Source organism: Typopeltis vanoorti, chromosome 12 (genome assembly GCF_054136105.1).
Source record: "Typopeltis vanoorti isolate ZY-2024b chromosome 12, IOZ_Tvanoo_1.0, whole genome shotgun sequence".
Classification (NCBI taxonomy): Eukaryota; Metazoa; Arthropoda; class Arachnida; order Uropygi; family Thelyphonidae; genus Typopeltis; species Typopeltis vanoorti.
Genome location: NC_143560.1, coordinates 6,581,207 through 6,608,234, shown reverse-complemented (window position 1 = coordinate 6,608,234; position 27,028 = coordinate 6,581,207). Strand labels below are relative to the sequence as shown.

At 34.2% G+C, this 27,028-nt stretch overlaps 1 protein-coding gene across 1 annotated transcript in view; it reads left to right on the top strand.

The window, feature by feature from the left end:
• Positions 1 to 10,078, top strand: part of LOC150100561 (acetylcholine receptor subunit beta-like 1) — a 171,414-nt gene extending 161,336 nt beyond the window's left edge. The window contains exon 6 of the mRNA XM_090401834.1: positions 9,908 to 10,078. Within this exon, the coding sequence (XP_090257960.1) occupies positions 9,908 to 10,078 (171 nt within the window). The remainder of the gene's footprint in view (positions 1 to 9,907) is intronic.
• The last annotated feature ends 16,950 nt before the right edge of the window (positions 10,079 to 27,028 follow it).

Genomic DNA, 27,028 nt, shown 5'->3' with positions numbered 1-27,028 from the left:
TAGAATAAATCATGTGAAACAGGAGCCATATGACAGTGAATAAGTCACTGGATATTATTTTCTTGAAATAAAAACCAGCAACTTAGAACAGCTACATTCTGACTTAGAAACTTATTGAGAAAAATGTGGAAACAACTACACCTAAAAGTATTCAACATGGAAGATTTAAGTACAAGGGAAGAGTCTATGAAAAAAAACAAAAAGACAAACTATCTCATTTTATGTAGAAATAGAAATATCTGAACAGCAAATTTTGAATAAATTATAATAAGACATTTAAACCAAATATATTCCTAACATGATAAATAAGAATCCTTGGGCACACAATCTTAAATCTTGATATAAAAACAGGTTTCTGGAAGACGAAATTCAAGTAGCCAGACCAGAATTTTACTGAAGAAAAACAAGAACAAAATCTAGAAGAGGAAATAGAAGGGGAGAAAGAAAGAAAGAAAATTGAATGAATATGGTATGAATAGGGGTTATGTATAAAAACTAGAACTGTAGTAAAACGAAAATGAGATGAATAACTTGAAATGTAAGACAAGATAGAAGGAAGATTCGAGAGAGAGTCTGATATGGAAAGGATGGTTTCTTATATTTTAGACTCCTCATCGTCACGAACCATGGGCACACTGCCTCTTGGTGTCCGATGCCTCCTTCACTATCTTCTTCCACCTTTCTTTGTCCAGTACACAGCGTCGCAGTTTCTGTACACCCATTCCACACCAGTCCTTTATATATTCTATCCTTCTGTATGGTCTACCTCTTCTGTTTAAACCATCCAAAATACCAAACATAAATGTGTTTATCTTCCGGTCCTCACTCATTCTGCAGATGTGTCCAAATAATTGCAGCTTCCGTTTTATAATCTTCTGCATTAGATTCTCTTTTGGTTGTATCTTCCGATAGAGTTCTTCATTGGTGATTTTCTGTACCCATCCTATTCTCAGAATCTTCCTGTAACAAGTTCATTCAAATGCCAGAATTATTTTCCTTGATTCCTTATTTATTACCCACGTTTCAGATCCATACAGCACACCGCTAAACATACATATTTCTAGTACTCTTAATTTCGTTTTCAAGATGATCGCTTTACTTTTCCAGATGTTGTCCATGGCCTTCAGATTTGTTCTTCCCTTTGCAATCCTGATCTTTATTTCTTTTTTACAATCCAAGTCATATGTCAGTTTACTTCCCAAATATGTGAATTGTTCTACATTTTCTATATCAGTTCCTTCCACTTGTATCTTTTGTTTCATGTTCTTCTCACCAAATACCATTGTCTTTGTTTTTTCAAAGTTTATAACAAGTCCAAATCTCTTTCCTTCCTCATTTAACAGTTTCAGTGTTTTTTGTAGTTCTCTTTCGTCTTCTTTAATAATAACATTGTCATCTACAGATCTCAGATTGTTAATTCTCATGCCGTGTATGGTGATATGGACCCATATATGGACCCGTGTGTGGACCCATTGGTGATATTGGGCCCCTGCCTAATACGTCTGCTTGTTCTAAACCATTTCCCGAAATCCTCACCTATTATAACTGCTGACATTGTATTCTTATAAACATCTTTTAATATGGCTATTAGTTTTCTGTCAATTCCATAGGATTCTAGCACTGCTGTGTCACTTTCTGGTCGACGATGCTGTCAAATATTTGCCTTCTGAAAATCAACAAAGCAAGTATATATGTTTTTGTTTTTTCTCCTAGCTTTCTCTGCTATTAACCTCATTGTCAAAATCTGTTGAATTGTAGTTCTATCCTTCCTAAATCCTGCTTACTCGTCTACAAGGTATGCTTCCAATTGTATTCTCAATCTTTCTGTCAATACCATCATCATTACCTTACCAAGGTGACTTGTAAAGGCAATTGTTCTATAATTTTTGCATTCTAGCTGATTTCCTTTCTTATATAATGCCACTAATATCGATTTCACCATTTTAGACTCCTGTGATGGTTATATATTGGTTAAAAGTTATATGATGGTTAAAGACGGTTAAAAGACAGATGAACAAGATAAATAATAGTTAGTTTGCCTATTTCCAAAAACCAAAAAAAAAAAAAAGACCATTGGAAAGTCTTCGAAATATCTTATTTATATGTTCACATTCTCAGTTCAAGTTCTCCGCGTACTATTTTTACTGGAATTTCTTTTATATTTTCGTTTTCGCATTCTTATGTGGAGTTCTTCGAAAAGCGAGTAAAATTAGCTGGCAAAGAGAGAGATAATATAACCTTCTTTGCATAAAATATAGTTCATCTATGAAAATCGCATAAAATGATATCCATAATAAGAGACTTTCAGAAGTTGAATGAAAACATTGTTTCCAGTCCTTTCGATTTAAACTACATTATATGCTAATTAATGACAGCTATAGCATTGTGTGTGCGTGCGCATATCTAGAAGTAGTAATATGCGCTCAAAGAATTCGAAACATCAGTGCCTATCGGTTATTTTAAATTTGCTGGTAATGCTTACAGAAACACTAAAGAAAACAAGTGAAAAGCAGCGAATATCCGAGCTTCTCTTCATTCCAATGGATGCCTCAGAATTTGCTCAGCATTCATTCTTATTGGGTTCACCATAATACCATACATTAATGAGGACTAAAATTCAGCTTGTTTTAGATATTTTTGCATTATTATTTCATGCATTACTACAAAATAATACTTTATATTTAAACCTTAGGTCACACATCGTTTCTTCTGCAAAACAAGTGTAAATAATTTTCAAAGATACTGTTCAGATAGGGCTTTTTCTCAAAATACAGCGTAATTCAACAACATAGATACATGTTGTAGAATTATGTGTTACAGCAAAGCATGAATGAACACAAGGAATGTATAATAAATGGCTTCAGTTGTATACAATATGAGAAAATGAGGAGTTATTGTAGTCTACATATTAGTCAATAATCAGTTATGCGGCTGCAGAAAAGTTGGAGTATCTGAGATCAAGTGCTGCTTTCATTAACACATGAATACGTAATGGTGAAAGAAATGTCCAAGAAAAGTTAGGAAGAGCGATTACACTGGTAAAAAAGGATCGGAGAGTGCTGTAAAATGCTGTATATTCCTGATGTCCCAATGGATCTCTCGACCAGGATTTCGGGGTGCAAATAGTTGTGGAGGTTCCTAACAGAATATTTCATTCTGAAATTTGTGTCCTCCGCTTCCATAGAAGAACTGCTGCATACTATGAAGCAACCAACACGCACACACAAACATGTCTCCCAGATATTCAAAATCGATTTGCATGGTGCAGAGCTCGCTGTGATCAGACAGTAAAATTATTAGAATACCTGTGACAACTTCACATGCACGCTTTTCAAATCAGATGATAAGGTTTGGATATGTCGGCCGACAAGACTTACTATCTGTTAAATATCCGATGGTATTAACGTAGCTTCCAGACTGTGGAGTGAACCTTGAAGAAGACGCTATTTGCTATCACTATTAGCGCTAAATAACACTGGAATAGCAAGACCAATTGCATTGTTTGTAGTGCTGTGCTACAATTTTTTTACATAATATACATGTGGAATTCAAAACCTTAATTTCCAAACGATAAGCGTAGAAATTAAGCGTTGTAAATTGTAAACATCTATTTAATTTATTTGATACAAAAAATAGCGAAAATAATTTTCATAAGGTTTAACCACTTAATCCGCATTTAATATTTTGGATATTAATAAAATTATATAAACGCCATCAGACAAATAAAACGTGAAAAAGAAACAGCTAGAGTAGACGATATTCAACCGGAAATGTTCAACTATGGACGTGCAATTTTAATGGAGGAGTTAGTCCAAAAAGATCAGTGTAATAATCAGTGTAAATATACAGATTGAAACAGTCAACTGTGTGCAAATAAAGTATTTGCAGCATCGAACTCAATGAGTGCTTTTAAAGATATTTAGCTTTGGAAACGTTTTACAAGTATTCACTTGAAACCTGAATTCGTAAACTCGGCAAATGTATAGAATAGCTAAAAACAATGCAATTACAACTGCTTGCCAGTAATAAATGGATATAAATTAAAATATTCGGAGACGCATTCTAGTATAAGCGTAATGATTGATATAATGACACCCATCATTGTTATATGTGTAAAGTGGAGCATCTCATAAGGCTAATTTATAATTCTATCAGTGAAAAGTGCACGCTCTGATTTGATTGGGCATAAAAATTTTCATTATTATAAAAGTGAGCCATTAATTTTTCCCGCTATGAAGATTAACGTTGACTCACGATTATTTGAAATGAACATTCACGGAATCGTAGCCAACTTGAATATGAAAAAAAATGAATGAAGTTTTTTTTTGATCGAATGTTCGGCGTGTTTGGTTAAAAACACTGAAAAAGTGCAAATTATTCAAACTTTTTTTAATAAAAAAAAGCATATAAGTGTACAATCTAAAGATGCGCACACAAGAAATAGACCAGTGTTTTACTAAATTTATTTTATGTGCATAAGCTTAGTTCATATCAGAGGTCAATTCTCGAAGTATTTTGCTAGTTCTTTTGTGATTCATTAAGATTAACACTATCCTTCATTCGTGTTTTTGTTGTGTGTGTGTGTGTGTGTGTTGCAATATAATTGTACTGTATTGCTTTGTTTTTCTTTTTTTTACATTTAGGTGAGTTATATGGTATCATAAATGAAAAACGGGTATTTCTCTCTCTCTCTCTCTCTCTCTCTCTCTCTCTCTCTCTCTCTCTCTCTCTCTCTCTCTCTCTCTCTCTCTTTCTCGAATTTTTGTTTTCCTCCTGGTAAACAAGAAAAAGAAGGCAAGAAGGATACAGGCAGTTTACTGTTAAAAATCCTTAGTAAAGTTTATAATAAATTTGTGTGTAGTGCAGAGCGAACTGTGTCGAATCTATGCCTTCAAAACATCAGATCGTACAGAATTGTGTTGTATAGTGTACAGTGGAGTCTTGTACAATGCGTCTCGAGACTCTACGCATATACAATAGATGTCATGCAGTAATCCTAATAATAATTAAACCAAGGATTTTGTGTCATAAAGATCGAAATCGTGTTGTGGTCTAAATTATAATAGGCATCATTAACATACAACTGTGTATTTGATTTTGTGTGTGCAGGTGTGGATGTGAATGTCCGTTACTAAAAAATGATTGAAGCATTTTACTCAATATTTTCCGTCTCAAATTTCGAATCTTTTATATTTCATGTTTCTCTGATAATCTAATTCCTTCAGCCAGGAATGACTGATTGAAAAAATAACATTTCAGATCATAATCTTAGTATATGGTCAGATTTTGATTTTGAAATCATAGATTTAAAGCGAAAGAAAGATCGGATTCGAGCCTTAATTATTCATTCAAGTTTTCATACATTATTTCCAGGTTTCTTGAGGATGGGTTGAAAAGACGATTAAGCATCACTAATAAGGACATTGCTTATAAAATGAAAGCTATGTGTGTCCGACTAAGATGAATCAGAATAAAAAACTAGAAGGATGCGGTAGGGTAAATTCTTCGCTTGCTTGATGTAAGCAAGAGTAGGAAGAAACAACGTTCTTGTGGACACATTAAAGATTAATTTCAATATCCCACGATCAGTTAGAAATCCTGTGAATTTTATAATTAGAGAATATGATATGGCAATGAATACACGAAAATTTCAAATCGCTTTTTTTTATGACAACCCTAATAAATTTTAACACTGATCATCCTACATTAAAACAGTTTCAAATGTTCGCATAACGACAGGATTCAAATACAACCTATTAGTTACAAGATGAATGTTTTTACCCATTAAACCACTATGGCTGGCGCTTTTCAGTTCTTTCACTTCCTCTAATTCGGGTCCTTTTTCTACTCAGAAAATAGGAATATCAATTCATTTTTTTGAAAGCTGCCATTTTCAGTGCTAAAAAAGAGAATGTTAGTTCACTTCGTCTGGAAGTAGAAAAATGAACAATGATTTACTTTTTTTTTAAATTCTGGTCTTGAAGTCAAATAGTTTCAGATATTGTCAGATTATTACATATTTCATACCAGTTGTTCGCTGTTTAGATATACTGTAGTTTTTTCAAACAATTAGTTCTCCTACAAACTTAAAATTGGCGCCTGTAAATAAAGGATTGGGTCTAGCCATTAAGAATTTAACTGCAAAAAATAAAATTAAATTAATACTTGTAAAACCTAAGTTGTACCTACATCTAGCATTCGTTAGTTGCTAAAGGTAATAAAGATATCAACGGCAGATGGTAAGAGAAAGATGACAGGATAAATAGAAAAAGTCTCCTATTTCATAAAAATTGTTTGGTGTGTATTACGTATATATCAGCATCTCAGTTTCGACTAAGCTGCATGGTTTGAAAGATCTGTTCAAATCCCAACGAGGATGTGAACAATCTTTATCACGACTTTTCAACGGAAGTAAGTTATCGTCTCCATATGTTAAAGGCAGGGTTTCCCCCTCCTAGAAACTCAAGGATTTTCTTCCCACAGTCTGGCCAGGAGAACACGAAAAATACATAAACACATGCACAAACAAATAGTATTTAGAAATACTGTCCATCTTATCCTAAAATTGTTGTTCCGAAAGCCAGTCCGGCAGGTCATGGCTTAGGCACCTGTAAATACAGCGGATTTGAATAAGTCCAGGCTTCGATAGTTCATAACGTATTGCAATCTTTTGATAACACGGACATCCCACACCAGAGTAAAAACGTATTGTTGAGCAAGATATAAAAGTACTCTTGTTCCTCCATCGCATATCCATCTCAACAGTAATTTAAATTGCAATGTCGTGCATCCTCCGGGTGTTATCAGAAGACTGGAATAAGTTGCCAACTATTGAAATGTTTATTCACTGGCTTATGTTTGCACATAAGACTTTCCTTCAACCACTGAGGTTTAATTGAATTAAATGTCAGTGAAACAGCTCCATCATTTAAACCCGGAGACGAGTTGAAGAGGTGAATGCTTTGAACTTCTCTTTTTCAGAGTCGTTATTACATTGATGTTGTAGTTTTGCAGAATTCGTAGCATAGTCCATATTTTTTATATCTTTAATTAGACTTGGCTACTGATTCGGAGCGTCAGTATTTGTTTCTTTTAAATATCTGTGCCTGTCTCGATCACAGATGTTGACTCTGAAATCTGCCTTACGTAATTGCATTTTTGCATAGGCCCTAAACGGGTCTTTAGTTAATTCAGCAATATATATATATGGTGAGGGAGGCTTTCGTAGTTCAGTTGGTATATATATGAAGTCCTCTCGTTGGAAAGATCTGTGCTCGAAGAACTTTTAGGGCTTTCGACTGGAGGTGAATGGCATAGTTTTTCCTCCAGAAACTCGGGTTTTTCGTTCGGCAAAGAGGTAAACGGCTCCTGAAGACACATCTCTTCCGGGAGTAAGAATAAAATAGTTATCCTTAGAGGGACAAAGAAGAGGAATAGTAAGTCTCCTGCATTAAATTGCCTGAAACTCCTAATCATGGGACTCAAGTCTCTAAAGGATGAAAAGGATGGCTATCCTGTAATATGTTATTAATATAATCTCATTTCTGGTGAAATTTTCTATCATGTAGAAAATTAAATTCCTCGGAGATCGGTCTCACTCCTGGACGATTAACCATAGCAATATTGTACTAATGCTGATAAGATTAAGTGCAAGCATTTCCAAATCGCAAACTATTTCTATTATCCCTGGTAACTCAGTCCATTCTGAGTTATCTAGGGGGGGGGGGACTATCGTTTAGCTATCGTTCAAAAAAGGATGTCACATTGGAATGTCCATATATTTCACCAGATAAGTCTATTTTAACTCTGCGTTCTCTTCTTCCTACCATGTGAAACAAAGAATGATTGAACCTTGCAGATGATGTGTGGGAGTAGATGGTTTTTGGTACTTCGCAGCTTCTTCCATAAGTGAACTGTTGGCTGCCATCATTGGACAGATAAAAAACCAAAATATCCCAGTAATAACAAGTTTAAAAACGTATTTATCGACATTCGTAAACTCTAGATATTTATCTTAGATATAACTACTCCTACTAAGGTAAGAGTGAAGTGGTTTATATCAAAGATGAGTTGGATTAGTTGACCAGAATTACTGACGACGTAAATAAGCATATGAGGCTAGTATGTTATGTTTGTTAATGACGTTGTTCACCACAAGGTTTGTCTCTTTCTTAAGATGAACAAATCAGATTTTTCCGAGGGGAGGGAAACCTGCCACTATCATATGACTCACTAACTCACTTTCAATTGAAAACCAAAGCACTTATAAAGGTTCCTAGCGCTCGAAATGGAATTCGGCCCCAGGTCTTTTAGTCCAAAGAGAAAATATCGCGCTGTCGTTGAGAATGCACTATGGAGATGCTCGTTTATAGAAAGAAGTTATGAATTTATAATCATATGGAATATAATTAACAATGATTAATTGTAAATGTTGATCCCGCTACACATGATCTGGTGATTCTTCTGTATTTCCTCGATGTAGTCATATTGCTTTCAATGTAAATGAAAGACAAAAGTGATATTTGCGATTCTGAAGTATATTTCTGAAAGTGATTAAATAATTTAATTATATATCATGAGATAAGATTAACAAGCTAGCTACCTAAGTTCGCAAACAAATTCGTAATGAAGTTCGGACATATTTAAAGGTTACCCGGTGTATATATCTATCGAAATAAATATAATCCCTTAATTACAGTTATTAATGTGGCTTCCTAAATATAACGCTGTTACTGTTTTTCAAATTAATGGACTTCACCGAGGTTTAATTCGTAATGCATGAATGAATGATGAATCATTCATTTTCATTAATATGTAGCCTACGGAAAATTATCTTTTGCAATTTGCAAAGAACTACTGCAAAATATTTAATTAAAATATCTCGCACCACACTTGTTGGGTTATAAAACTGATTAAGCTGGAGTCTTGTAAACAGTTTCATAATTGTCTGATAATCGTGAAGAATTCTCATTCTATAATCCACATATAATAATATTTCTAATCAAAGGAAAAATTGCGGAAATTTTTCCTTTGGTAGAAATATTATTTTAACCTGTAATTGGATTAATCACATTTTTATATTTTATTATCTAAATAGTATTCATTGTTAGCATTTTCATTATATTTAATGTACTATTCATGTGAATAAGATTACAAAGGGCTTATTTATTTATTTAACTTTGGAATATTCAGTTGTTTTATTTACTGCGTCCTTTGTATGTCCCTAATTTTTAACATTAATTATTTCTTTAGTTTATACATAATGATGAGTTAAATTTGCGTGTTTAACAGATTACCTTAATATCCCAAAAGAAACTGAAGTTATAAAGCATTCATTAGGATTGTCAACTGCATGTTCTCAAACATTTTGGTTTGCTTCAGGGGAAAAACCAAATAGGAGTCTTCAGGCTTGCTACTAAGATTCCCATAAAAACACTTTCTCGAATACCTAACAAGATTCAAGCGGAGGGAGTCTAAGCAAGGTCTTAGGTATTCTATCCACTATCGACCGAACTCCGGAACCATCTAAATTAATTAAAAACCTAATAGATATAACCGAGTTAAACTAGTCATTTTCGAGTAGAATGAATGGTTTTAACTATACGAAAAACAGGTGTACACGCTGATCTCATCTCATTTCTCATTATATTCTCTCTCTCTCTCTCTCTCTCTCTCTCTCTCTCTCTCTCTCTCTCTCTCTCTCTCTCTCTCTCTCTCTCTCTCTCTCTCTCTCTCTCTCCAAAAACAGTAAGATTTCAACGGCATCATATACAAGTATATTAAGTCATCAAAGGAGATAAACAAATCAAGTACTTCTGAAATAAAACTGCCATCTAAATGAAGTATTTTAGAAATGGTATTTGGAAACTATATCTCTGTATAATTTTTCTATCTCTTTCTTTTTCAGATTCGAGAAGATTGGAAATACGTTGCCATGGTAATAGATAGGCTGGAACTGTATATATTCTTTGCAGTTACGACAGCCGGAACGATAGGAATCTTATTGGATGCACCGCATATATTTCAGTACGTTGATCAGGACAAGATAATTGAGATCCACAAAGGAAAAGTGACCTAAAAGTGAACTTTCTTGGAGACATCTGAGGTCATTATATACGTGGGTAGCCATATTACGGGTAGAACAAGAATGCAGTTATCAATAAACATCTCACATATTCTAGAACATTTGTACAAACTCGGATTCCTTATTCTCCCAGTCAAGATATCATCGTGTCTCCTCAAACATCGCTCAGAAATGTCAAACGAAGCAAAAATAAGCTACGGCAACCAATTAAGCAAAGATATACTAGCTTAACACTTCCATAATAGCAAAAATGCGTTTTATTAGCGTTTCTTACAAGATATAGTAGTCTATGCAAAATATAAATAACAATTTTAAATCTCAAAATGTATAAGTACGCTTTTTTTATTAAAACGTTTATTTCTTTGCCAGTGCTAGCGTGCATATTTCAGTTATTCCTTTGAAATGAAGACTTGTTTGCTAAGCTGCAAAATTTAGAAACTAGTAATTAATAAAAAAAAAGAAATATATTCTGTTGCTTTTACGATAATTCAAGCATATAGACATACATACAATGAATACTGCATAAGGTATTTATAATTTTTTTAATTGTTCTCAAAAGTTAATACAGTAGAGGGCGCCATGTACCTATCGAGTTGCCTAAAGCAGTTTTTTACTGTCGTGTCGACGATTATAAAACTATATACTGTAAATAATGCTGTAGTTAATCTATAATGCTACTGTTAATAGTAAAATAGCATGAATACGTAAGTCGCTCTACAAAATATTTCAATTAAGAAATTTCGGTAAACATTAAAGCATAATATTTTGTTTTTGCGTTAAATAGACATTTGTTTTCGTACAGTTCTTATTGTATTTTCTGAATCTTGATGTAAGAAACCAATTATATCAAAGTATTTTACTTGTCATAATACAATAAGATATATAATGTTAATATCTGAAATATTCATGCATACATGTACACAAACAAACATACATATATTTACCAATTATTTTCCTACGGGGATTATGATGATCGCGGCAATTTTAACATACGTAGGAATATATGCATTTCTATAACCAAGTAGGTCTTTGTACAAATTCTCACCTCAGCACATCATCGCAGACAACTTTATGGACAAGATTTTTCAGTGGTTCTGCCGTACTGTTGGCTGTGCACAATACTTGCATCATTTCAAATGGCAGCTCCCGGTTTCGTCCGGCCTCTTTATCTCGTATATATATATATATATATAACTATATATATATACAAGTGGAATATAATAATTCCAGATATATTTACATATATTGAAATCTCTCTAATCCTATCTTTCTCTCAAAAAAAGAATAAACACTAAGAAATCGGAATATACCTTATATCTTAGGCAGTTTGTTTTCGAAACAATGTAAATGGAGCCTTAGAGTTTTCCTTGCACTACCTTCACAAGAAGTAACTGCCTTTCCAGTTTGGCAAACGAACTAAAAATAAAGGAGAGATGTAATATAGAGTTCTTTTTTCGTGTGCTGTAAGTTATTTTGTTGTTAAATAAAGACAGGACAAAGAAGCGACTGCCTTATTGTAGTGGTAGAACAATAATCTCCACTCTTTTTTAACAGCACTGCTCATCAAATATACGATCTTTTCTTGTAGGTTGCGGTTCATTAAGATGTAAATGTAGGTTTGTATTAATAAATGTAAATTCATATTAAATTAAAAGCAGATATTCAAGGAAATGTATGACTTTTGAGTAAGAGTTATTGATCAGTCAATTTAATTTTGTTTATAATGAGGGTGTTAAATCCTTTTCAGTCATCTTTTATTAACGTGATTTAACCCTCCCGAGCTCGCTGCTGATCTGACAGATACATGCGAAATGTTTAATATAAATATTCTTACACAATTCAGTGTGTAGCTTGGAGGTCATGAGTAGCTGTGCATTCATAGTGATATTCCGCACTGTTTTTTTGCTGTCAGTTTGGTTTAACACATGTAAAGGTTTGTGATATTTGATAGTAAATTGTATCTGAGAGATACCGCGACCTCCAATGTCAGTATAGTATAGTTTAGTTGTTGTTGTTTTTTATTTTTTTTTCAATAATTTCTAGATTGTAACTGAAAATAAATAAACCATCATGTATTACTGAAACGGAGAGCTAAGGGCTTATTTATCATATATGTCCTAGAGGAGATGTGCTTTACATTTATGGAAAATACTAAGGAAGATCTGGAGCTTTATGAGTTGCCCATAAGGTTGCTTATGCTTGCATCCAACGAAACCTTTATAGTTTCTATATTCGGCTATGAAATAATGTTGGATTCAATATCCACTTAATTTTTACAATCACGTATTATATTTGCAGTGTTTTTTCTTTACGTTTTATTGCATTTTAGCACATACTAGTAATCAATGTATCTCTCAGATATACCGCGACCTACGCTGCAATTTTACCACCGCGAGCTCCGGAGGGTTAAATTGAAAAATCAATTTACTGAAAAAATAGGAGGCTGTAAATTGTCATTTTGCTTAAGTAAGATATTTTTTTTTTATTTGAAAGCAAAACAATAAGAATACTAGACGTCTAGCTTACTTATTGTTTGCATCTATCATTACTTATAGCTATAAGATAATTGCTAGTGTCGAAGAGAACTGATACACTACATGAACGGATGCGAGACTTCTAAATCTCATGAAAGATGACGCCGTGCAGGCTTATAAACTCACTAGACTTACCCACGATAGTTCCTTTCCAAAAATATCCTGGTTTAAACTGGACATAGGTCAAACTGTGAAAGGTTTTGGAATCTGGGATATTAAAAATCAGTGATTCATTCTTATTTGGAAGTGTCTCTCATCTGTTCATCTCTTCTGTGCTAACAATAATCTTATAGCTATGTGTAATAATGGGTGGCACACAATAAGTATGCTAAATGCCTAACTGCATTGCCATCTTTGGATTTTTTTTATTTCATTCATTTTTATTTTTAATAACTACGTCTTCTGAGTGTTCAGAGCTTATTTAAGTTTTTTCTTAGCTTAACCTTCCTGTCAGACTTTATACAACGAAACATGTAGATGCGACCTCTTTATTCATATTGAAAATATACTCTTCTTAAGAAGTGCCTTCTCTTCAACTTTCAGATTTCTTTCATTGTAAACATTTTTATGATCATTTCGATAAACTTCTTGAGCTTATAATATCCAAATGCCGTAGACACCGAAGAACTTTTCTTGCATTGCATATAAATGGATATAAGACAGCAATTATATAAGGTAAAACGATAAACGGATCTAAGATGGCAAACGAGAAAAATTAAGAAAAAAAACAATTTATATCTGCAATGCATATGTCAAAAACAGACGTAGGTTCAATCGTGATAATGAACGATATCCCTGTACAAAAATCTGATTATCAATTGCACCTTTTCATTTGTCTACTATCATTTTTAATCTTTTTTTTTCTTATGCCTATATCTATAGGCATAAGCAAACAAAATTATGTCTATTGTCAATATATGACTATAGACATAAGTACCTAATTTGGTCATTAAAATAATTCATTTGAAACGATCAATTATGATCGTTTCTAAATGCTAATTCTTTATTAATTTTATTGAAACTAAAGAGTAATTATTATTACATTATTTGAAATAATTTTGACATTTTTTAATAAAAATGTTCAACATCGTTACAGGGCATTTAAAATGTTCGAAAAATTGAAGTTTGTCAGAATCTATAATTTACTTTCTTCAAAAAAAAAAAAAACTCTGTTCTGTGGATGATGTTAATTTTAATTTTGTAAAAACAAGGCGCGTCGCGTGTGTCTGTGTGTCAAGAAAGTTATAGCGCGTTTATCGTCAGCCGTTCTGGGGCTTAATATATTCTGCGAATATAAATTGAATCGCATGGATATCTTCTTTGTATGCGTGCGTTCCCACCTGCCTGAGCGCTCTATAAATCCAAAATATTTTATTGTATTTCTATTATACACAGAAGTATTATTTTTAGAACTTTGAGAATTTCATCAGAACTTGCTACATTGAATTTTTCTGAGATATTCCCATTTCGAATCGTTTTAGAATATGAAAAATCCCATTATATGTAGCATAAAAACAAAAAAAATCGATTTTATTATTTTTTTCAAAAATAAATTGAATTATAACTAAAGAAAAACAATCTTTAATAATTCAGTTTTGAAACTATAACAGAATCAACCCTGAAAAATTCTATTGGTCTGTGCTATTACACGAACATCGTGAATATTGAGAACTTATATCCATACAATGTAAGTTTTATAAGCTGTAGAGGTCGAACAACCTCTCTGCCCTATTAGACACACACACACACACACACACACACACACACACACACACACACACACTAGTATAACCTCATATCCGTTTATATACAATTCATATTGATAATGCTTAAAGATAGATAATATTTCCGTTGTCTTCGTTGGACACGTTGCTTTATTCAAAGAACTCAATCGAGGAGTGGTGCTTTTCTAAAAATGCATTTTACGAGCGTTGTTTGAACATTTTGGTAAAACAATAAGTTAAACGCATTTTCTTTTGGAAAAAATCACCTTTATTTCTCACCATAGTCTCCATCGAGGTCTACACATTTGGTCCAGCGAGTTCCAATATTTTCATCCCATCTAAAAATGTAGGATTTGTCAAATTGTGCAAGATAGTCATTGACAGCCTTGATGACATCCTCGTTCGAAGAAAATTTTTTCCTTCCGATCCGAATATTTAAGCTTGGGAACAAGAATAAGTCACACGGGACCAAGTCCGGAGAATACAGTGGATGTGCGGAACGGTGCGTTGTATTAATGAAAGAGCATTTTGTGCACCAATCTTGGCCGGTTTTTCCCGTAGTTCTTCTTTTAAACGGTCCAACAATAACGCATAATAGACTCTTGTTGTTGTCTTAACTTTTTCCGAATAGTCTATCATGATAATGTCTTGAGAATTCCAAACAAAACAATGGCCATCACCTTCCCAGCTGACAAAACCATCTTCGCTTTATTCGGAGCTCTTTCACCAAGCACTGTTCACTGTTTTGACTGCTTCTTGGACTCAGGAGTGTAGTAATGGATCCAGGTTTTGTCTACAGTCACGAATCAAGCAAAACGTCCTGCCAATTACGATTAAACATCGCCAAACACTGCGTTTAAATATCTTTTGGCATTCGTTTTTGATTCAGCAATCTCACACACTTTCACTCGGCAGGCTTCCATCACGATACCATGGATTTTGTCAATCATTTCCTTCGCAGTGACGTCAGTAGGGCGTCCGGAGCTTGCTTCATTTTCGATGGACTTACGACCACGTTTAAACTCGTTTATCCAAAAATCAATAGTCTTTAATGCTGGTGCAGAATCCTCATGAACTGCATCTAACCCGACTTTGATGTGCGCGGCTGTTCACTTCTTCAAATAAAAGTGTTTTATCACTGCACGAAATGGAGAAAAACAAGAAACTCGTTTTTTTCCATTTTTATGAAAAATGCGAACACGGTCATTTTAAATGTTTGCCAAACGAGAACTATGCGTTGCACGCGGCTACAATTTTGCCCGGAGTCATGAAAAAGATGATACGTGCCGACACTTTGAATGAACGAATTGTGTCGCCGTCTATTGAAAATTTACCAAACTTTCCAAACAACGCCCGTATTATATTTTATTCATTCTGGCTTATGCATTCTAGACATATAATTTTGTTTTGCCTAATTTTGTTACCATAAATGTCCAATTGAAACCACACTTGAATAACAGCTTTTAATGGAGATCCTAAAGACCAAAATTCATTAAATTCTAACTAGTCAGAATTATTAATATCTGTCCGAACTCTATTTCAAGTTTTTCAAATAAAAATGAACCACCGAAACAAATATTGAATGACATAGACATCTTTGTGCGTGCATCGATTTTAAATTCCCAAATTGTATGCAAGTCCGTTTATCAGACTTAAACAAACAAAAAAGTTGCTTACGTATTTGGTGAATCGCATCTGAAAGGTACCTAAAAATTAATTTGCATCCAACTTTGATATACAACTGGATGTAAATTAATTAGAAATATTATGTTATAAAATTACTTTTTTCCCTTTCACTAAGATGGTTCTGACGAGCTTCCACGTGTCTCTGATTACGATAGATCTGCTTGCATATACCACCTGGCAGAGTATATTGATGCATCTCATCAACAAGTTATTTTGCGAAATATGCAATGTTGTATTACATAAATAAAGAGAAAGAAATCACATCTGTTGAACTCTAAAAGTTATTCATAATCCGTTTAAACGAAACACAAAATGATACTTATATCATGAACTTTTCTATGGTTATTATGTTTTCTGCTGCACTTTTAAATAGATATTCTTCGCTAAAAATTAGTATTGATTTTTACGAAGTATTCACTCGTCCATTCTGTAGTCACAGGCTGCATTTTTTTGTTAATCTTGAAATACGATGTTTATGTGGCGTATCTCCATTAGCTTCAAAGCTCCATATGTCATTATGATCGGCATTGGAATAGACATTATTCTATTTTTTTAATTTAATTTCTAAGTCAGTTAGTAAAATATAAACAAAAACATTGCAGTTTGTAGGAATATTACAAAAATTCATTGATATTACAAATTTTCAAGGAATTTGGATGCTATTCACAGAAATTTTAAACAATATATATATATATATATATATATATATATATTGGACATTTAATCTTCGGTTTTTGAAAGCCATTCAAATTCATTGTAAAATGCAAGGTACTTTTATACTACCCTTTCAAGGGAAGAGTTAGTCCGTCTTATACGATTCTGACATCTTTTTATCCTCAGGGAAAGTCCGGTTTTCATTAACTGGAGAAATTACCAAAAACAAACGTGCAACTAAAACAAAAATAGTATTTCTTTCGTCATTCTGTACGTCATCGCTGTGATATTCTAGCGAACTCAACCTAAGAACAATTTGTTTGCGATATCTGTACTATGTCAAAATTTCTCTTTAAAAGCAGATAAAACACATATTCTCCTACCAAATACTAAAATGATTTGAACGTTCTTCACGTATCAATTCTGTTATATTTCATAAACTGAATACAGTTAAGTTTTTATGAAATTAAAACATAATGCTCTTTAAAATAAAGAATTCTTTCCTGTTTAAATATATGCTGCTGTGTATCAATTATTTCACTCAGTCACTTTACCAATTTTGACGGCACTAAACTGTGCCGCCATTCTACCACTTCCTTAAGCCTATAAACACACGAACAACTACTAATAAATACTCGTTCACTGCTCAGATTAAAACCTACCAAAACCATTTCTCGTGCTTCTATTTTATTCTTTTGAGCCTTCAGTTGTTTCGCTCAGGCCTACGCGCTATAGTTTTTCAAAAACATATCAACAGGTTACTTCTCAGTCACTTGCCCACCTCAGCAGCTCTGTTGTGGTTTTGAAACTTCGTGTGGAATCGATAAAAACAAAATCTCTGAATATGAATAGTGTGTGAGCACACAGAGCAAACTTTCACAATACTTTCTATGACAGCAAATTTTATAATCTTTAAAAAGATAAAAGGAAAAGAAAGCTTAGGTAGGATTTTAAAATACGTGATAATCTTTGATAATTAAAATGATTTCATTTTAATCAAATCATTTCAGTTGTGAGAAAATAGTAATTACTGATTTTACATCCTTTAAAAATTTGCTATTTTCCCGAAAAATCAAAACTAATTTTCCTTGGTCGTGTAGGCTAGCCGACGCATGTTTTCTTTTACAAATAGATTGTCATCTTTTTTGAAATATTTTGATCACCTTTAATTAAAATATTATAATGTTTATCATGTCAAAATATACAAATGAAAGACGAACCCATAATGTATTTACTCAATTTTCCTATAGATGGAAACACTGCTTTACCTATTACGGCATTCGAAACAAAACAATCTCCTGTCCCTTTGAAAGGAAAAAGAAAATCTAAAATAAAGATGTTGTGCGATTTTCGTAGTCAAATGATATCGTGCCTGCTAGCATTTATTGACAGATGGTCGATTGTGTGAAATAGTCCTTAAGTGATAAAGGCAAACACTTGACCTTAAAGAGAGAGAGAGAGATGGATGAACAACACCTTGATTTCTGGAGCATACGAGGGGGAAGCCTTTCCTTGTTGTTAACATAGGTGTTGGCATGTTAAAACGTATACGTTTTATATTTATAAAACAAAAATTAATAGCAAAAGAAACGACCTATCAGTTTGAACATGCTGAACCCCTTTGCCTCGAAATCACTAATACCATCAATAGACAGCACCATAGACCATAATACTAAATGCTATTTACAGGCCGCCAAACCTAAACATGATAAAATTCTTGCACGAACTCAATTGCTGGCTTTCACGCCAAGAAATATGCTCAACCGAATACTTAACGATAATTGGAGATATAAACATAAATATTGCAAACGAAAACCAGAACAACACTGTACAATACCTAGACACGCTATCCATGTATAATCTAATACCAACAATAACATCATGTACTAGAGAAGAAATATTCGGAAATACTATCACTGCCTCCCGTCTAGATCATATAAATGTCCGAGCACCACCAAACTGTTACTCTGCATCAGTCATAATGTGCAAAGTAGCAGACCATTACTTCACTGCTCTAAACCTGCACACCATGACAATATCAATGCATTGTCCCACAGAAGAAAAGCCAATAATAGACGAAGAAATAGTCAACCACGAAATAAGAAAAACAGACTGGGAACACCTGAAAAACAACACAGAATCCTTAGATAACACAAAACTTAATCTTAGAAATACACAGAAAGGACGCTTTACGGAAAGAATTAAAGCGATATCCAAATAATACAGCTTTAAAAACTGAATATAAGATAACAAGGAATCGTCTTACAACACAAATCAGAAATTCAAAAAGAAGCTACTACAGAGACAAAATAACCTCTGCACAAAACAACATGAAACAAACCTGGCATCTGATCAATGAGATGCTAGATTGTGTTCCGAACACCACCGCCTCCGAAACCATAAAACACAGCTTTATGAAAGACGCAAAACCTATCCAACAACTAGCAAATGACTTTAACCAATACTTTCCAGACTCCATCCAAGAACTGCACAGAAATATTCCCTCAATCACAAAACATGATCCTCCACTTGGACCACAATCAAAACAGACATTATGGTTCCCAACCATAAAAGAAGCAGAATTTCTCTCTCTGCAATACATCAAATCAAACCAAACAAAGGGCCCAGGAATTGATGGTATAAGACCTAAAGATATAAAGCAACATGCAACTAGTTTAAGTCCCATCGTACTAAAATTAATAAATAAAATATTTAAAACAGGAGAGATACCAAGCATGCTAAAGACCTCCATAATCACACCCATATACAAACATGGAAAAAGAAATTTAATCAGTAATTACAGACCCATAGCAACATTACCAATTAGCAATCAAATTATGGAGCGGATCATACTGAAGAAACTCACAGCATACACAGAGACCTTTCATATTATCCCCAAAACACAATATGGTTTTCAGAAAAATAACTGAACAACATCTCCCTTGGAAGATTTCGCAGACGTAATTAATACCGCCTTAGACAAAAACAAAATTGCCATGGTAGTCTTTATTGATCTAACTAAAGCATTCGAATACACTCACACATCAAACCTTGTTAGAAAAGTTGAGGCATGTTGGAATAGACGGTCCTCTTCACAGGTGGTTTAAAAACTATCTTCAAAATAGAAAGCATATCACACGTATCGGATCAAACCGATGCAGAGAGCTACCAGTAACCTGCGGAGTACCACAGGGAGCTGTACTCTCCTCAACTCTATTCAACATTTACACGCACGATATTAATCAGCTACCACTCAAAGGTAAGATATTCCAATACGCAGACGATACAGCAATAATATCCATCCACAATAACGCAAGCATAGCTCAAACAAATATGCAACATGACATAAATCTGATCATAGACTGGCTCATGAAAATCTCCATACACCTAAACTCAGAAAAGACAAAATTGATGATATTCAGAAATCCACCAGTTGATAACAAATATATAACCATCCAACATCCACTTCCACTTTTGAATTTATTATTATTATTATTGTTATTATCTGAGACCTCCAGGGAGTCAAGGACTCATCGAGGGAGGCTATAAATCGCCCAAACCAGCTGTAATACCTTCCCTTAAATAATTCATTCACAGTTGATGCACTCAAATGTGAATGAATTTACCTAAAGGTAAATTATTCCACTCACTCACTGCTCTGTGAGAGAAAACCCTCGATCTTCTTCCTTTCTTGACTGCGAACAAATTTAACTTCCATCAATGCCCCTGTTCTCTCCCCACCTTCCATATAACATCATTTGAAATGCTATAACACCCATTCAAAAGTTTACAGACCTCTACCATATCATCCCCTCTTTCTCCTATTAGCCAGAGTCTGTAATCCACATATTCGCAATCTGTCCTCATAATCTAAATCCCATAATCCGGATATAATCTTTGTAACTCTTCTTTGCACCCTTTCCACAGTTTATATTTCCCCTTGGAACCCGACAGACCAAATCGCGCACAGTAATCCAGGTGCTGTATTATCAAGGCCTTATATAGAAGCAAATTCCTATCCATCATTACGCCAAGATCCCTAACCTCATCAGTTTCTAGTAGCATAACCCGCTAATATAATATGTCGCTAGAAATCTCTTCACCCCAAATTGCATAAATTTACACTTACTAACATTAACTCCAACTATGAAATTCAAAGATGGTATGATGATACGGTCTTTTGTTTCCCGGTTTGGCCTAGGACTGCTGTTTAGTGCCACGAACATTGAACTCCGAGAGGTATCTGAACATTCTGGACAATGCAGCGCTTCCTACTTTACGGCATTTCTACGGAAATTACCAATGTCTCTGTCAGCAAGACAATGCACCATTCATAAGGCTTCTGCTATAACTGCATGGTTTGAAGATGTGAACGTCACCACACTTGACTGGTCTCCACAGAGTCCTGATCTCAACCCTATTGAAGATCTTGATGATGAACTGGAGCATCGTGTGAGGTCAAGGGATGTCAGCTCCACAACAGTCCATGACCTCATTACATGCCTACAGGAAGAATGGCCCAAACTTCCCACTAATAGTTAGCATACGCTTTTGGAAAGTATGTCCCGTAGAACTGCTGCAGTCATCACAACGAAAGGAGGTCCAACATCTTATTAAGGTGGAAGTCATCGCTGTTTGTTCCTCACACTATGGTGTCTGTTGACTTCTTTCCAAGGAGTGTATATATGGCGGTTGCTTACTTAGCGTTAGGCCGCAGGAAGAAAGACCATTATAGGTCAAATTCTAGTGGCCGACTAGAGGACCTTTTTATGGTCTTTTTCTTCAGCTACTTCCCAAGTTAGTAGATCTGTGACACTGATAAGGAGGATTTTTTTCCTCCTGGAAACTCGTTTTCATCTTCGAATCTAATAAAAAAAAGACAGATGTTAGCATATAAGGAACATAAGAGGTAATAGCTGTCTTTTTTTATTTTTTATTTTTTTATATACTTCCACTTTTTATATTGCTTCCACTTATTTCATAAAGAATTGTCGTGTGTTACCAATTTAAACTCGAATCTTCATCCGGGTATTCTCGTGCTATTTTTCTTCAATACCTACTTGTTCCTCGCCTTGTTTGTTTTTAAGAATGTGTAATTAGAACTAATCTGGGACCGGATCATTTAAACATAATATTGTTTTCAAAATATTATTTTGAAAATATCACGGAAACGTATTGAAGTAACTGGGAAATTTTATTCTAGAGTTATTTTCTAATATCCTCATTTATAACACTATTCTTCTTTTGATGTATTTATTCCATCATAATTCTCTTTAGCGCTCTGATAGTTGCGGTTTCCAATCTTCAAGAGACATTATATTCCTAATGTAAAACCCTATTGAAGTCCTCCGTAGCTCAATTAGAATCGCAACTCACTTTAGGTAGAGACACTGGATTAGAATTTCACCTATGAGTCGAGGAACTTTTATAAGCGCTTTTAAATTGATATCTTCTGACATCTAACTGGTAGAATTTCCTCGTTCCAGAAATTGCATCTCGCGAAGCAGAAAAATCGACCAAAAATACACGCTTTAGACACAGTACACTGTGAAAACGAGATTCACTAATCTATCATAACATTAATCAGATTTATCACTAAGTAGGTTTATACGAAGCCGATTTACATTGTCCTGATTGACCATTGAGCCTGAAATTTAGAATAAAAGGACGCCGGTATATATGGTATACTGGTATGTATATAACAAACAAGGCTTGAAAACTTTCTAGTAATTATTTAAAAGGATTACAACCAGCATTCTGCTGGATGCTGTTAATTCAGTAGAAATGCTGAAAATGAGTCACTTTTTTATCTAAAGAAAGTATGTGATAATCTAGTTAAATATTTCTGTTAGGGAAACTTCAATTTTCTATGACTTATGAAATGTATGTATAATTAATACACACATATTATCATTTACGTACCTTGGAGTTTCCCTAAGCTTATATGCATTTAACATATTAAGTGATAACTACAATAACATCGTTTGATAAATGGAGGAAATATTTAGACTTAATATCAGACGTAGTTCCGTTATCAGAGACAGAAGTAAACATTACCCATGAACCATAATGATTGGTTGGAAACATAACATTTTCTAATCATAAGTAGAAGGAATTCACTTAGTAGAAAAAGGAGTCCTTTGACTTCCGAGAGAAATCCATTGGGAGCATAGTACTCTTTAGCTGTAGTCATCTGGACTCAGTAATGTGAATGCCAGCAATTCTCATTTGGCGTTAGCTTCTTTCATAATGAGCATACTTCTGCACTATGACCATTGAAGGAAGCGGTCATCGTTGAAATCATCAGAGTAAATACAGGAACGTTCTGAGGTATTGTGAGGAACGTCAGAATTAGTTTCGTTTATTGAGTTGCACTGCGAGTGCTGATATTGTTCCTCATTACGATTGAATTCTGAAATGTATTATATTAAAATGCATAAAAATAAATTGGATTAAAAATAAATAGAGAAAAAACAAAAATAATGACGAATAAATACTTATCCCACAACGTTGAAAACCACGAAATAGAACAAGTTACTTCATATGTGTATTTGGGCAATTGTTATCCTTTGAGGATTGCCAAAGAAAGGAGATTGGACGAAGAATTCACCTTGGATGGATGGCTTATGGGAACATGAGAGAAGATATTCAGAAGTGACATCCCTATGAGTCTAAAAAGGAAAGCTTTCGACCAGTGCATACTTCCTGTCCTAACATACGGAGGAGAAACATGGGCTTTAACAGAAGCCCTAAACAAAAAGCTGAGAACAACACAACATCGCATGGAAAGAAGTATCCTAAAAATAACATTAAGAGATAGGAAGACAAATACCTGTATAAGATCTCAAACAGGTGTCATGGATATTGTAAAATACATTAAACAGGCTAAGTGGAGATGGGCTGGCCATATTGCCATATGCAGTGACGGGAGATGGATTAGAAAAACAACAGAGTTGAAACCAGTGGATGGAGCAAGACAAAGAGGAAGACCGAGAAGAAGGTGGAGGGATGAACTGGAACAAATTGCAGAAGTGAGATGGGTGGAAGAGGCAGAAAACCGAGTGATCTGGAAAATCATGGGGGGGGGAGACCTTCGTCCAGCAGTGGACAGAACCAAAAGGTTGAAGAAGAAGAAGAAAGAAGAAATTGCATAAATTAACAGGAGAAGGGGTGACTGTATACATATTATGGCCTGTCTCTATCTCTCCATTAATTTTCGTTTATCAGATCGTTCCTTCAACAAGAAGCTCGATTCTATTGGATAAACCCGTGAAACTATATGAATGCAAGTGAAATATATGCGAATAGTAGAGGAAATCACGTTCATCGTGCACTCATGTGAGTTATACAGTCAAATGTTCTACTCGACTAACTCTGAAACTGGCAAAAAATTGAAAATGTTCTTAGAGTCGGTGAATAAAAGTTAATCTATAAGGTCTTTTTTCTTCACACTTAGCATCATGGATGAGACTACCCAATACTAACTGAGTTTTTCAATATATTTATTAGAACAATTTGTTTTGCATCACCGCGGTATTATCTGTTTCTTGAATTATAGATAAAGGGATTCCCATATGAAATGGATTGTGATAACAGATTCATATAAAAAGTCCTGATCCCCATTATTATCGTGAACATTATTTATAAACGGGTATAAAAAAATAAAGTTCACATTAAATACTACGCTAACCGAGCATTCAAAGTCTGTACTTCGTTACCAAATATTTAGGAATCTACCATCTCTGAGTAGGACGAATATTATCAGAAAAGTGAGAGAACCATTACATATCGCAATATTTAATGCGGTAGTAGAAGCCACATTCATCATTGTTTGTTGTTGCTGTTGTTTTTTTGGTTTATTTCCATTGAAACTTATAACACTGCTGTGTTATCTCCTTGTTAAAATACGTAAACTGACTTTAACATGATGAGTCCCTTCTGGGAAGTTCTGGTTAAGACAATGGTTTTAATACTTGATGCAACTCGACTATATTAGATAATTAAAGAAATTTAATTACTAGAAGCCGAGAGACACCAAAGTACAAGAAAGGTATTTATTATTTGAGCTAATAACTAGTTTCATCTTCTTAGAAAACTTCATTACAAGAGAATTTCTTGCAAATTTTCTTGTAACGAGATCTCAATAAAGGATTAAAGGATTAAGTCCTGAAGATACTTCAGGTGCAAACTTTGTTTGCTTACACTTGGATGAAAGATTAAACTAAATTTATTATAGTCTAAATAAGTGAAAAAAACTTCCAACATCTTTTTCTAAATCCAGAGTAATTTAATAATAAGGTGGTACACCTTTTGGCAACTCGTATAGGTAAATATGAATCCATTGCTTCTACCTTGGTATCACCACCTCTGGGTCTTGCTCCCACTGACGAGCCCTCAATAAAGGTCGAAACTGGTCTGGGTTGTGGCCCTTCCCTTAATGCATAGCTTTATATGTGTGTGCAAGGAGATGTGGTTTGCATTATGAGAGATGCTCAGACAAGGAGTGATGAGAGCTTGGTCCACCTTTACCACGAGGTGCCTCAGTCCTGAAGATACTTCACATGTTCAGATATTTCTTGTTTAAAAAATAAAACGAAGTACACACATAGTTGATTCATTCATCTCAAGATAAGCAGGTCCAACAAATGTAGATAAACTGCACTCTGAACAGCATTTTAATTCATACCAACAAACAGAGACTATACAGTTATTTTTTTTTTATTTAGCCACGTATACTTCTACAACTTTTACTCGAGCCAGATCAGAAAAGATTAGGATTCATGCCGGTATTAGCTTCCGATCATGTACGACGTTTCTGTAATACCAAATAACGTAACCGATTGGGTTACGTTATTTGGAATTACATTTTCTGTTATTTTTTTTTTCTAACAGGCTTACCCGATTTCCTGGATGAAAAATCCCAAACATTTCCGTCGGATCTTTCACTGGTGGTAGTATAGGAACGGCTTAAGTTTTCCAAAGAATCACTGCTGGAGTCTACTTCTTTAGGAACGAATTTATAGGAAAAAATAAGTATCTAGCCTTTTAAATAAGTTTATTTCCCCAATATTAATATTGGGAAAAGGGAAAAAAACCCTCCCTCCATATTATTTTTCAAAGTTTTTGTCTATTTCTCTTCTTCACTATTTTATGCTTTGTCGATATTATGTATATGGACAATAATCTTGAACTCCTCAAGAATGTTTATAAAATTCTGATATAATGCAAACTTTCTAATGAAGTAGGAGATTGCAGGAATAATCTATACGTTGCTCCGGATCAAGAAGTAATTTTAGAACCCTTCTAATAGTTTCTTGTTAAACGTAATACTAAACGTCAGCCCTTGGTTGCAATTAGCGAGATTATGCATCATGTATGTAAACTGGACGTGCCAATAGCAGACAACTTCATAACTAACTGCCTGTCACATGCTCTTACTGTTAAATTAGATATTGGGACCAGAGATGAGAAGTTGCGTTTCGATTAAATTCAGGTTTATCATAATCTTGCTGATTAGCACAGCTGGAATAATAATGTTCCGTGCAGGATATAAAGTCCATGTCGGTCGCTGTAATATTAATTGCGACTCTGGGAAAAGGGAAAAATCATTTAGTAACGAGCTGCACGTTAGATTAAAATGTAGAGAACTGGACCGAAAACTGCAAAGGTTTAGTGAGAACCGTTTGAGTTATAATTTGGGAATGTTTCCCTTAAATCTTCGGCGAAAGCATTTTCTTTGATTCCACTGATCTGTAATATTTACAGAATTAATAGAAGCAACATACGATACCAAATTAATAACTTACACATAAATTTATTAATGGGAATTATCAATGCTGCGAAACGTAACGCAGCATAAGGTTGCAATGCTTAAAAATTTAACCTAAATGAAGGGTCTTTCCATCCTAGACGAGAGTGGAAGCTCGGTCTTCCCAACCGAAGGGCGCCTGTCGATCACTCTTTGCAGTACTGAGAAGGAGCTTCTACGAGCAGAAGGGCATCCACTTGATAAAAGTCATAAAATTACAAATAAACATGGAGGACTATTTGGCCGGTTGGTTAACATAAAAATAAGCATGAAAACGACTATACATGAAACAAACACAGTGTATGCAAAGTCAGTTTAAGTTAGGGAACCAAATATACATAAGAATGTTACAAACTCTTCTATTTTGTTAGTTCTAACATGACATAAGAATCAGAAATTTCATATTAAATGAGTTTTACTCATTTATTTCACGCTAGTTGTTTTATTAAAGAAGAATCTAATTTAACGTCTGCAAATTCAGTATTATGTGTATCATTATTTTTGCATCATCATGCCCAATATCAGACTGTAAAATCTT